Consider the following 13870-nt stretch of genomic DNA (forward strand, 5'->3'; position numbering starts at 1 on the left):
CAACTCCTCATTCATTGCAGCCACCCATTTTATGTCCTTCATTGCTGTGACAAAATATTCAGGTTCACAACTATATTACATCTTGCATAAATGTCAATGAGCAACCTAGTACCCCTTGTTAAAGCATCATCCACCAACTTATTCAGCCAATTTTCATCTTTATCTGTGGTTGAAACAAGAAAATTAAGCTTTAGATCTGTTGTGTTTTGGCCACTTTTCTCATCCCAGTTCCACTCTTTATCTTCCACAAAATGAACATATCTACTTGTAACAATTTTCCCAGACTGCGGTTGGAAAATTTTATAAGCTTTTGTAATAGTGCTATAGCCAATAAAGACTCATGGAAGTGCCTTTTTGACTAACTTGTCTCTCTTGATCTGTGAAACGTGAGTGAAACACAAACAACCAAATATTTTGAGAAAATTTAAAGATGGTTTATGACCATACCAGGCCTCATATGATGTTTGATCTTTGCCCGCTTTTGTGGGCAGACTATTCTGTAGGAAAATCGTGGTATAAGTTGCTTCTGCCTAGAACTTTTTAGGTAAATTTTTCTCATGCAACATACATCTATTCATGTCTAAGGTGTATTTGTTTTGCCTTTCACTAACTCCATTTTGTTGCGGAGTATAAGGAGCTGTTAACTGATGCTCAATGGCATCTTCTTCACAAAATGCATTGAAATTTTCTAATGTATACTCCTTGCCATTATCGGACCTCAATATTTTAATGTGGTTGCCACTTTGATTTTCCAGTCTTCTTGAATTTACAAAATACTCCAGCTACTTCTGATTTGAATTTTAAGAAGAAGATCCAACACATTCTTGTAAAATCATCAATAAAAGCAGCATAATACCGACTACTTGTAAATGAAGGAGTTTTTTGAGGTCCACAAATGTTTGTGTGAATCAATTGAAACTTAAAAGTGTCTCTCCACGCTGTCTTGGGAAATAACTTTCTATTTTGTTTTCCAAATTGACAAGCTTTACATGTCGATATGTAATCAACAAGTTCCGAAAGATCAATTGCCATCCTTTTAGACTTCATCTGCAGTATCCCCTGATGGTGATAGTGTCCTAGCCTTTTATGCCACAGCATTGCGAGGTTTTCTTTGATTAGAAAAGTTGATTGCTCTTCCTACACTAGATTGAGGGAAAAACTCCCATTCCTACCATCTTAACTTCAAACATCTTCTGTCCTATAGTATCCTCTATTATAGATGCCTTTTCCATGAACTTCACTTTGAATCCCTTCTCTACTAATTGACCAACACTAAATAGGTTTTTATCAATATTAGGTACATATAAAACATCAGTAATGAACTTGGTACCTGAATAACTTGTAATGGCTATAGTTCCCTTTACTTTGACTGTAATATAGTCATCATTCCCAATTCTAACCTTTTTGGACTCGGTACTCTTCAGTTCTTTGAACAACTCTTTATCATGTATTATATGATTAGTGCAACCACCATCAATGAGCCAGCTTTCATTTGTTTCGTGACTAGTGAAACAAATTGCAACAAAACGTTGATCTTTTTCTTCTTGATCTGCCACTTGTGCTTTATCTCTTTGTTGCTGATTTTTGTACTTACAAATAACAGCCTCATGTCCCATTTGGTTACACTTTTTGTACTTTCCATCTGGTCTTCTCCAGCACTTGAAAAGAGGGCGACGTTTCTTGCTACAATGTTGACATAGAGGATAATTCTTCTTTAGTCATGATATTCTATTTCCAATTTTACTTTTGTTCCTAAATACAGAGCTTTCTCCACTCGCAGCATGAATCTTTTTGTTCTTTGGCCTCATGTTCTTTCCATCATCTTGATGCTTAACTGGTAGGGCACCTTCGACGACTCCTTCTTGCCTCATTACACGCCTTTGCTCTTGTGCTTGTAGAGCACTTAAGAGTTCCGTCAAAGTAATCATTGACATATCCTTCATGTTCTCTAAAGTGGTGATGGTAGCCTCAAACCTTTCAAATACTGTTACAAGGGTTTTCTCCATAATCCTTGAATCTGCTAGAGAAGAACCTAGCAACTTGACCTTATTGGCTATGTTAAGGAGCCTTTTAGAATACTCATTGACTGTCTTAGTCTCCTTTATCTTATGTAGCTCAAAATAACGTACAAGATTCAACACTTGCATCCCACGAATTCTTTCATCTCTCTAGTACTTAGTCTTGAGATAATCCTATATCTCTTTTGTTGACTTTAGAGACATAGTTCATGTGAAAATAGTTGGTGAAAATGCAACAAATAAACAAGTTTTTGCCTTTTATTCCCTTGTCTTTTTTTCTTTTTGTGTTTTGATCTGTGCCACGGTACGGTTGGTAGGCAATATAGGAATCTCATAGTCTTCTTCCACTGGTTCTCAAAGATCTATAACCTCCAAGTAAGTCTCTATTTGCAGTACCCAAATCTAATAATTATCTCCATAAAAAATAGGCGGCGTAATTGAAGAGAAATTAATTTTAGCTTCCATAAAGCAACAAAAACTAACACATGACCTTTAAGAAAAAAGCTCTGCTTACCAATTTTTGGTATTTTATCAGAAAAGAAAACTTAACAGATGAATATTATTCAATAAGGTTCATAATTTATAGTAAGTGAAAACAACAACTTACTAACAATATGTTCCTAAAGTTAAGCATCAAACCTAAATTCAAATAATAAAACTCCTAAAAATAGAAAACATTAAAAATAGCAAACACTAGAAATAGCAATCCTAAACACATCAACTAACAGTTTTATTCCATTTCTTTGACTTTAAATACTAATGTATGTTACTTAAAAACTCAATCCAACTTAATTTTACTATCAAAAGTAATAATTCCAACAATTTAAACTCAAACCTAAAAGTGATTTGAACTCAAAATTGATATGAATCGAAAATTGATTCGAACTAAGAATGACATGAACAAGTGACTCAAAATTAAATTAGGTATAATTTAAAAAATTTAATAAAATTATAATTAAAACTTAATTGGTTTTGCTTTAATTCATAATTTATTAGTGCAATTTGAACTAGAGCCGATCATGGGTTTGGCTGCCCGGCCTACCAAGGCCCTTAGAAAAATGGGAGGGTTTGGGTAAAAATATAGGCCGAAAAATGGGCTTGGGCAAAAAACGAGGCTGTTTAGAAAACGGGCAGAGCCTCGAGTAAGAGCTTTTTGGCTCTGGCTCTACCAATTATATATTAATATATATTTTTATTTTATTTTAATTATTTTAAATTTTAATATAACCATTTTTATTATATTATTAATTTGTGTATTGTTTTAAGAATTGTTTTAGTATTATTTTTATTTGTTTTAATATTTGTTTTATGTTTTTAAATATATTTGATTTATTATTTTTAAAATTTTTTATTTAATGAAATAAAAAATTAATATGGGCTAGCTAGGGCTTAGTAATTTTATTTCGGGCGGACTTGGGCAAAATTTTAGGCCCATATTTCGGGCTGGGCCCGCCCGACCCGAGCCTAGTAGACGGGCCTAAAAAATTGTATGGGTTCGGCCGAACCCGGCCCGGCCCGAACCCGGCCCGGCCCGGCCCATGATCACTTATGATTTGAACCTATATCATATTATTTCGATAGAAAATTATAAATACAATAAGCACTTGTTAAAAAAATATAATGTCTCTTTATTTGCAAATAAAATTAACAAGTGAAGAGAAATGATTAAAGATACACTCAAGTTTGCAAACGAATAGTTGCATAAACTAATAAACCTTAAACCATGAAAACTGTTGCAAATGAGAAAGTTCTTCAATCCGCAACAACTTATCTGCAATAGTGAGAGTCCATGGACAATGTGCATTAGTGGTGAGTATTAGAAAAATCATGTTAAAAAAAATAAGTTTTAGTTATAAAGAAAATTTAAAATTTTCGAAAATTGAATCAGTTTGTAATATTTATGGTAATAATATTTTTCAAAAAGTACTTTTGTTTTGTGCAAGATGTATCCGAAATTGTAACACCCTATACACGGCCTAGATGTTACGGTCGGATTATAGAGATTACATCGTACAAGCAAGAGAAACAAACATTTAGCTTAGAAGGAAACCCACTTTAACAAATAGAAAATTTAATCGAACAACTTTTTTGAAAACACAACGATTTTCAACTTTTTTGAAAACACAACGATTTTCACAACTTAATTGTATTGTTAAAATCAAAACCAACTTACTTGAAAAAAATTTGTTTACTAAAACATTTTGGGAGAATCTCAATTAGTCTTGAAGCAGAAAACCTTATAACTTTTTGTGTATAAAACCGCGATTGATTTTTAATTATCATAAGTTAAACACTTTTAGGCATTTAAAACCTTTACATAGTAAATATCAAAATAATGCTAACGAACTAACCAAAAATTAAAAAGTCCATAAAAAAAATAAAAAACCCAAAACAGTCCAAAATATCCATAATGAAAAAATAAAAAGAAAAGTCCATAGCGCATAATCTGAAATCGTGAAACCCGAGCTCTGGAGTCATTGTCCATTCCTAGGTCGGAGGATTACCTGAAACAAAGCATACAGATTGCGAACTTTAAGCCCAGTGTGCGAGTTGACCCATAATTTAAGTATATTTATAAATGTATAACAGAACATTTCATAGCATATTTTTCCAAATATTTCATACCTTATCAAGATTTATACGAATCAGATCTTCTCATATCATAACATTTCATGTTATATCGAATAGTAGTATAACATATCAGATCAGACCATAGCATATAATATCGGATCAAATCATATCATAACATATCCTATCCTATCCCCAACCACTACACACCATCTCCATCTAACCAATCACACCATATAAGACTACAAGAGTCCATCCATCCAATCACACCAATATGTGTTGGTGTGCCACTAATATATTTGCAACTAAGCTACTATACATAAATTTGCGGTCTAGTCACCATAATTGCAGTACAAGTTGCCATATAGCACTTCCTCTGTCATATCATAACCTGTCCGGAAAGCACATGCATATCATAATCATATATCATACATACTTATATCACATAGCATATAACAAGCATATACACATATTTTCATATAGATCATAACATAGCTTATGGTTTATTTATAAATTATCCTACCTAGCATACCTTTAAGCTTATTCATATGTAATTACGTACTATACTTAAGCTTTACTAGCCCCGTAATATGCTTACGAACCTAAATTTTGAGTATCCCAAACGACCCTCAATCGGGCCTAGAAATTGGACAAACGAACCCACATAGCCTTGTGGCCCACACGGTCCAAAAACCCAGCCTGTGTGATCCACATGGTCTGCAAAATTTCATACAGTCGTGCGCTTCACATGGCCTAACCACACGGTTTGTAAAAACACACACGGCCATGTGGCACATACGATCTATCACACGGCCTGTCACATGGCCATGTGGCACTGGGCAATTTCAAAAATAGCCCCCTGTTTGATGATTTATCATTTTTCTATTGAGTTTTAGGGTCATTTTCACACACTTGATAGTGAAGTTATTCCACCACACAATTGAACACTTAGAACCCTGCAAACGACACCAAAACCAAACATTTACGACTTCGATTTAGCACAAATATTTCCACTTAAATTCATTTTTCCTCTCAAGAGAACAGTCCCTAAATTAATAACGAACACTTATTGCAACTTATAGCAACTCCTCTAAGAACTTAATTTGCTAGAGGATCATCTATCAGCACACATTCTTCCCCTAACCACAATCACAAACCACAACACCAAATCAATAAAAAGAAATCATTAACCAACAGATTTATGTTTAGAAAAACAAAACCCCAACTTAGAAAGAGTCAACCTTCCCACAACTTACCAACATGACCAAGACCACCACGACAAAAAGAAAGAATGAGTGAAAACCGGGGTCACAATAGGCCTTAACGGTGTACTTATGCAATAAAAGAAGAATTTGCAAAGATTCAATAGAAAAAGAAAAGGGGTGACATTGGCAAAAGGATGAATCAAATAAAAGAACAAAAATAAAATATGAAACAAAATTGAAAGAAAGAAAAGAATGTGCAGACTAATAAGGGAGGGTGATTTTGACAATTCCCAATGAGAAAGTTTAGGGATTTTCTTTTAATAAAATAAAATAAAATAAAATATTTAAAAGATTAGTTTGATCCAAAACCACCCACTAGATTTATAATTTACAAGAAACTCTATAACTAACAAAAGGCTAAGCCAAAAATGTTCCACACTTGCACATAACAAAACTCTAACTCAAGACCAAGAGATAACCAAATGCTTAACTACTGCACCACCAAGCTCATTGTTGTCACAACCCAACAAATAAAATAATCTAAGCCTTAAGGCTCAAGCTCAACATAAAGTTAAAATTAAATAAAATTTTCAACACAAGAGATTCAAACTTAGGACCTAAAACAAACTCTAGGGTACTTAACCAACACTCCAAATCAAATTATATGACAAAGATATTCAAAAAATCTAAAAATTTGGGGTGTTACAAAAACATTCCCGACTTTCAATCCAATTAACTTCTTCGCTATCCTCGTACCTAGAATTGTGTCGAGTGTAGACTCAAACAATAAGAACCAAACACAGAACCAAAAATGATTTATTACTTTCAGTAGGGAAAGTAATTCTCTCAATAGAAACTGGTAGAAATTATTATTCCCAGAACATAAAATTTATTCTAAGAAAATAAATTTTCATGACTTTCTGACAAAATAACAATATATGAAACTTATGTGTAAAAACTTGTAAATAGCTCTACCAGTGTCATCTATTTATATGTAGAGGTAAGAGAATCTTAATTGAATAAGTATAACACAAATAAATTTTATTTAATAGAAAAACACTCTCCTAGCCTAACCCTAATCTAACTAGGAGAGGGGGCAAACCCTAGATAAAAACACTAAGGTTGTCACCCTTCATATGCAAAATGAGGGGGATTAGGTCTCTCATGTATTGGGTCCAATTATATGTGCATCTTGGACTTTTAACCCAACACTTCATAATTTAATCCAACCCAATATTTGTTTTTTATTTCCAATATAAATATTAATTAAATTAAATTAACTAAATTAATTTCTCAATTAAATAATTTCCTCAATACAATTCTAATTTTGTTAGAGTTATGACGACTTTATCGTAAAAGAATCTATATATTTAATTTCTATAATCAGTAGATTCGTAATGACTAATTAATTTAATTCCATTTTTTAACATAATTCTCAAGTTGTTTCTATACTCAATGTGAAATGCATTCATTTGTGAATGCAACCCATTTCTCTAGTTTCATCAATTTTGTTCATTTGGTTCTACATGCAATTCAATTCTAGTTTCAACGAGCTAGCGAAGGGATCAATTGGGCATGTGTAATTATGACTCAAACAATTTATAATTAAGTTCCAACTTTTCGTCTATTAATTATAAACTTATTTACTCACGAAATAATTCTATTATAGTATTGTAATTGAGCTCTCCCTAATTAAATACTGTTAGAATTAAGTGACCCAAATTCTTATTTAAATAAAATACGATGAAAAATAAAATAAAAGTAAAATCCATATAGAACTAGACTTCTTTTATTTTATTTTAGAATAAGGTTTTTAAACCTTATTAAACTCCATCTATTTTATATTGATTAGGATAAGGTGTTTCAATCCTACTAGAATATGGCTTTACAAGCGTATAAATAGACATAGTCTATTCCTCTTGTATTGATTCAAATTTTCGACATAGTGAATTTTTTTCTCCTCTGCCCGTGGTTTTTTCTCGAAAGGGTTTCCACGTAAAATTTGTGTGTGTTTTTATTTTTATTTTTATTTTATTTTTTCTCAAATTGGTATCAGAGCTTCCAGGTTATTCATCTCGATCACGGTAATGGCGTCTTTGAAGTATGAAATTCCGCTGTTGGAGCGCAATACCAGATTTGCATTGTGGTAAATTAAGATGCAAGTAGTTCTTGCACAGATGGATCTGGAGGATGCCTTGCTAGGGATAGATAAGATGCCTTCGACATTAACAGATGAAGAGAAGAAGCGTAAGAATCGAAAGGCATTAACACAATTACATCTGCATTTGTCCAACGAAATTTTGCAGGATGTGATGAAAGAGAAGACTGCCACTGCATTATGGAAGAGGCTAGAACAAATATGTATGTCGAAAACTCTAACAAGCAAGTTTCATATGAAGCGGCGTCTTTATGCTCATCGTTTGGAGGAATGTGCGTCTGTACACGAACACTTAACAGTGTTTAAAGAAATTCTCTCAAACTTGAAGGCCGTGGAGGTTCAGTATGATAAAGAAGATTTAGGGTTGATTCTACTTTGTTCGTTGCCCCCGTCTTATTCAACCTTTAGAGACACGATTTTATATAGCCGCGAGTCTCTCACAGTTGTTGAGGTATATGATTCTTTAACCTTGTATGATAAGATGAAGCATCTTATGATTAAACCCGACTCTCAAAAAGAGGGTTTCATTGTTCATGGGAGACAAGATCGAAATGCTGATGATGATCGTGGTAGGACACAGGAACGGAATCCTCGTGGTAAATCTAAAGGTAGATCGAAGTCTTCAAATAGAGGTAAAACTTGTAACTTCTACAAGAAGAAAGGGCACATTAAATCTGAGTGCTATAAGCTACAAAATAAGATTAAAAGGGAGGCTGCGAATCAAAAGGGAAAACAACCAGAAAATTCCGATGAAGCCGATGTTGTAGAAGATTATAGCGATGGTGAACTTCTAGTTGCTTCTGTCAATGATTCTAAAGTAAGCGAGGAATGGATACTTGATTCAGGCTGCACCTTCTACATGAGTCCCAATCGGGATTGGTTTACAACTTACGAAACAGTGTCTGAAGGTGTTGTTTTGATGGGAAATAATGCTTCGTGTAAAATCGCAGGTGTTGGAACAGTTAAAGTTAAGATGTTTGATGGAGTTTTCAGAACACTTAGTGAAGTACGACATGTTCCAGAATTGAAGAGAAATTTAATTTCGTTGAGTACTCTTGATTCAAAAGGGTACAGATATACAGCTGAAAGTGGGATTTTAAATATTTCCAAAGGTTCCCTTGTTGTGATGAAAGGGCAAAGAAAAACTTCCAAGTTATATGTTTTGCAAGGTTCTACTGTTACTAGTGATGCAGCTGTCGCTTCCTCTTCCTTGTCAGATGATTATATTACTAAACTTTGGCATATGCGCCTAGGGCATATGAGTGAGAATGGCATGGTAGAATTGAGTAAAAGAGGACTTCTTGATGGGCAAGGAATTTGCAAACTAAATTTCTGTAAGCACTGTGTTTTTGGGAAGCAAAAGAGAGTTTGATTCACTAGAGGAATCCATAACACGAAGGGAATGTTGGAGTATATTCATTCTGATCTGTGGGGGCCATCCAGAGTGCCTTCGAGAGGTGGAGTTAATTATATGCCAATCTTTATAGATGATTTTTCCAGAAAAGTTTGGGCGTTCTTTCTAAAGCAGAAAAGCGATGTGTTTTCCGCATTTAAGTCTTGGAAAATTATGATTGAAAAATAGACGGAAAAACAAATAAAATACCTCTGCACAAACAATGGCTTAGAGTTCTGTTCTGATGAGTTTAATAGATTGTGCAAGTCAGAAGGGATCATGAGACACTTGACAGTTCGTCATACTCCACAGTAAAACGGCGTTGCAGAACAAATGAACAGAACGATCATGGAGAAGGTTCGATGTATGTTGTCAAATGCCAACTTATCGAAGTCATTTTGGGCCGAAGCAGCCTCTATTGCATGTTTTTTAATCAACCAATCTCCATCCATTGCCATTGAGAAAAAGACTCCACAAGAGGTGTGGTCTGGTAATCTTGCTAATTATTCTGATTTAAAGATTTTTGGGTGTCCTGCGTATGCTCATGTTGATAATGGAAAATTGGAACCGAGATCTATTAAATGCATTTTTCTTGGTTATAAAGCTAGTGTAAAAGGGTATAAGTTATGGTGTCCTGAAAATAGAAAAGTTGTGATTAACAGAGATGTTGTTTTTGATGAAACAGCTATGCTACCTAACTTATCTCTTAAAGACTCTTCCAATAAAAAAATCAAAAGCAGATGGAGCATCAGATTAATACAGAGTCGACTCCTCAAGCTAGAAAAAAAATTGAGAATAGAGTTGCTTCTTCACCACAATACTCTATCGCCAAAAATAGAACTAGAAGAGAAATTAAACCTCCAAAGAAGTATGCCAAGGCTGATCTAGTTGCTTATGCTTTAAATGTGGCTGAAGATATAGATGTGAATCAAGAGCCATCTAATTATTCTAAGGCGGTTAGCTGTGAAGACTCAAAAAAGTGGATGTTTGCTATGCAAGAAGAGATGGAATCACTCCACAAAAATAGAACATGGGACCTTGTGAAACTTCCTAAAGGTAAAAAAGTTGTTCGTTGTAAATAGGTGTTTAAAAAGAAAGAAGGGACTCCATGAGTTGAAGAGCCCAGATATAAAGCAAGGCTTGTTGCAAAGGGTTACAGTCAAATTCTAAGAGTGGACTTCACATATGTGTTCTCTCCAGTTGTTAAGCATAGTTCGATTCGAGCTTTGCTTGGTATTGTGGCCATGCATGATTTGGAGCTTGAGTAGTTAGATGTAAAAACTACATTTCTGCATGGAGAACTTGGGGAGGATATTTACATGCAAAAACCAGAGGGTTTTATAGTCTCAGAAAAAGAGGACTATGTTTGCTTACTGAAAAAGTCCCTTTACGATTTGAAACAGTCACCAAGACAGTGGTACAAGAGGTTTGATTCCTTTATGACTTCTTATGATTTCAAAAGAAGTAGTTTTGACAGTTGTGTTTACTTTAAGAAAAACAATGATGGTTTTTTTATATATCTACTTTTTTATGTTGATGACATGTTGATAGCAGCAAAAGATAAAGGAGAGTAAGAAATGTCAAAACCCAACTAAGTAAAGAATTTGAGATGAAAGATTTAGGACCAACAAAGAAGATACTTGGAATGGAGATTCTTAGAGATAGAAAAACAAGTAAATTGTACCTAAGTCAGAAGGGGTACATTGAGAAAGTTCTTTGTAGGTTCAATATGCAGAGTGCTAAGCCTGTTAGTACTCCTTTAGCAGCCCATTTCAGACTTTCATCAGTTTTGTCTCCACAATCAAATGATGAGATTGAGTACATGTCACATGTTCCATACTCTAGTGCAGTGGGATCTCTCATGTATGCTATGGTTTGTTCATGTCCATATTTATCATATGCAGTCAGTGCAGTTAGCAGATACATGGCGAATCCCGGTAAAGAACACTGGAAAGCAATTCAGTCGATTCTAAGATACTTACGAGGTACTACTGATGTTTGCTTACAGTTTGGAAGAACTAGAGATGGAGTCATAGGGTATGTTGATGCTGATTTTGCTGGAGACCTTGGTAAAAGAAGATCTCTCTCGCAGGTTATGTCTTTACAATCGGAGGTTGTGCAATCAGTTGGAAAGCCATTTTGCAGTCTACAGTCGCTTTGTTTACCACTGAAGCTGAGCACATGGTGATTACTGAGGCTTGTAAAGAAGCTATTTGGTTGAAAGGACTCTTTAGTGAACTCAATGAAGACCTTCAAATCAGCACAGTATTTTGTGACAGTCAGAGTGCCATCTTTCTTACAAAAGATCAAATGTTTCATGAGAGAACAAAACACATTGATGTTTGGTATCATTTTGTTTGTGATATTATTGTTCGTGGTGATATTGTTGTGAGCAAAATTAGTACTCATGAAAATCCTGTAGATATGATGACTAAGTCACTTCCTATAACCAAGTTTGAGCATTGCTTAGACTTAGTTGGTGTTCATTGTTGAAGTTAAACCCTTAAGGGGTTTTATGGAAGAGGTGTAGAACTTGTTTATTGAAAGTTCGCGATGAAGAACTTGTTCATTGAGAATTTGTGTCAAGGTGGAGATTGTTAGAATTAAGTGACCCAAATTCTTATTTAAATAAAATACGATGGAAAATAAAATAAAAGTAAAATCCATATAGAACTAGACTTCTTTTATTTTATTTTAGAATAAGGTTTTTTAAACCTTATTAAACTCCATCTATTTTATATTGATTAGGATACGGTGTTTCAATCCTACTAGAATATGGCTTTATAAGCCTATAAATAGACATAGTCTATTCCTCTTGTATTGATTCAAATTTTCGACATAGTGAATTTTTTTCCCTTCTGCCCGTGGTTTTTTCCCGGAAGGGTTTTTACGTAAAATTTGTGTGTGTTTTTATTTTTATTTTATTTTTTCTTAAATACCATTACAAAAGCTACTTAATCAGTGATTATCCAATGACCTTGACATTAGCGTGTTACCCTCATAGGATATCATTAATTTCTTTGGGATAAATACGTTCTCCCAATATGATCCTATTTTATCTCATGATAATCATTACATCTTCCTTTATGAAAAGTCAATTACTATCAAATAGTAAATAAGTCATTTATCACAAAGACAAACAATCTATGGCCATGTTTACTTTTTATCTATCATGTAATGTCGATGAAAGAATTTCATTTACCAATTAGTTGGGCTATGAATTCTACTATTATGAATGATGCTACATACTGCAGAAATTATATACCTTACGCACTAGCTTTCAGTTCTTTCTATTTGAACTCTGGCTTTTACTAACATCAAAGTATACGAGTTACATATACATAGTCCATCATCCATTTAGGATTAAGGTATGCCACATTATGAATGTCATAAGTGAATAAACCCATAAATGAATCTAGGATCTATTACACTTGTGTCATGTCTGATGTACTGTCAATCTAGTAAGTTACACCTATGTCTCTATCTTTTGGGAGTCATTCGCTCGGATGCTCAAGATAAAACATCTCCCTAATTGGATTTGATAAATGACATATTAGTCTTTTAATCACTTTGCTCATTTTTTATTAGACTAAGGACATATTTTGGTTCATCTACTAATACAAGTTGGCTTTTTGTATTACAATCTGACCATATAATACCACTTAGTATTAGTTAAAACATTAAATAACTAGTAAGTCAATATTTTATTTTCTTCTATTTTGTTTTGCATGTAAAAATATTAAGGATAATATAAAAAGGGTATTAATGTAGTTAATGGATATTATTATTAACCAATTTGTTCAAAAAATACAAGTATACGAAATGAATATGCTACAGTTAGGAAACCAGATCTAACAGTGAGGAATAAGATGGTGAAGTCTACAAACATGTTTGATAAAGGTGGTGAAGTGACAAGAGGGGATCTCTTATTTGACTTGGTGAATAACTTTGGCCTTATGAGAGGAGAGGTGATTCCTTGTAGCAAATGGTCTTGAATGGATTATGCCAAGAAGTATCCTTGTGAGATATGAGATTATGCCAAGGAGTGCATTTCTTTCATGGGGAAGCCTTCAGACAAATGAGATTTAGTGACATTATGGAATGGCCTTTTTTCGTAAAGGGAGTCTCAGACGAACGATGATATCAAGGAATAGTCTTCTCCCATGAAGAGAGTCTTGAACAAACAATGTTACTTGGTTGTGGCTTGATCCCTTGTGAATGACTGTGAGAGCAAGCTTCATTCAGAGGCCTATAATGAGGAGACAAACATGAAAATCATTGAAGGTTATCCTTTGAGATACACTTTGACAGTCAAGTCAACTATCAAACAAAGTATGCAAAGTAATTGGAAATAAAGTATATGGAGAGTGATATGTTTACGGTGTAAACGAGGTGAGGTAGAACATCCCCATATGATATGGTAAGACTAAATGATGGTTTTTGCTAAAGAGGTGTAAAAATATATAAAGAGAGAGAAAGCTGAAGATAGATGCTCTTAAATAGAGGAGAATAGCTTTGATGTGCTATA

The 13870-nt window shown here is 33.9% G+C and overlaps 1 protein-coding gene across 1 annotated transcript; it reads right to left on the minus strand.

Annotated features, from left to right (window-relative positions):
- Positions 1-1718: 1718 nt before the first annotated feature.
- Positions 1719-2147, minus strand: LOC108477887 (uncharacterized). Its single transcript, XM_017780361.1, has one exon. It carries the CDS (start codon positions 2145-2147, stop codon positions 1719-1721), a length of 429 nt encoding a protein of 142 aa, XP_017635850.1.
- Between the last annotated feature and the right edge of the window lie 11723 nt (positions 2148-13870).

This window comes from Gossypium arboreum, chromosome 12, assembly GCF_025698485.1.
Source record: "Gossypium arboreum isolate Shixiya-1 chromosome 12, ASM2569848v2, whole genome shotgun sequence".
NCBI lineage: Eukaryota > Viridiplantae > Streptophyta > Magnoliopsida > Malvales > Malvaceae > Gossypium > Gossypium arboreum.

Bases quoted from the DNA above. Each gene is read 5' to 3' on its own strand.
- LOC108477887 (XM_017780361.1), bottom strand. From the start codon at position 2,147: ATGCAAGTGTTGAATCTTGTACGTTATTTTGAGCTACATAAGATAAAG.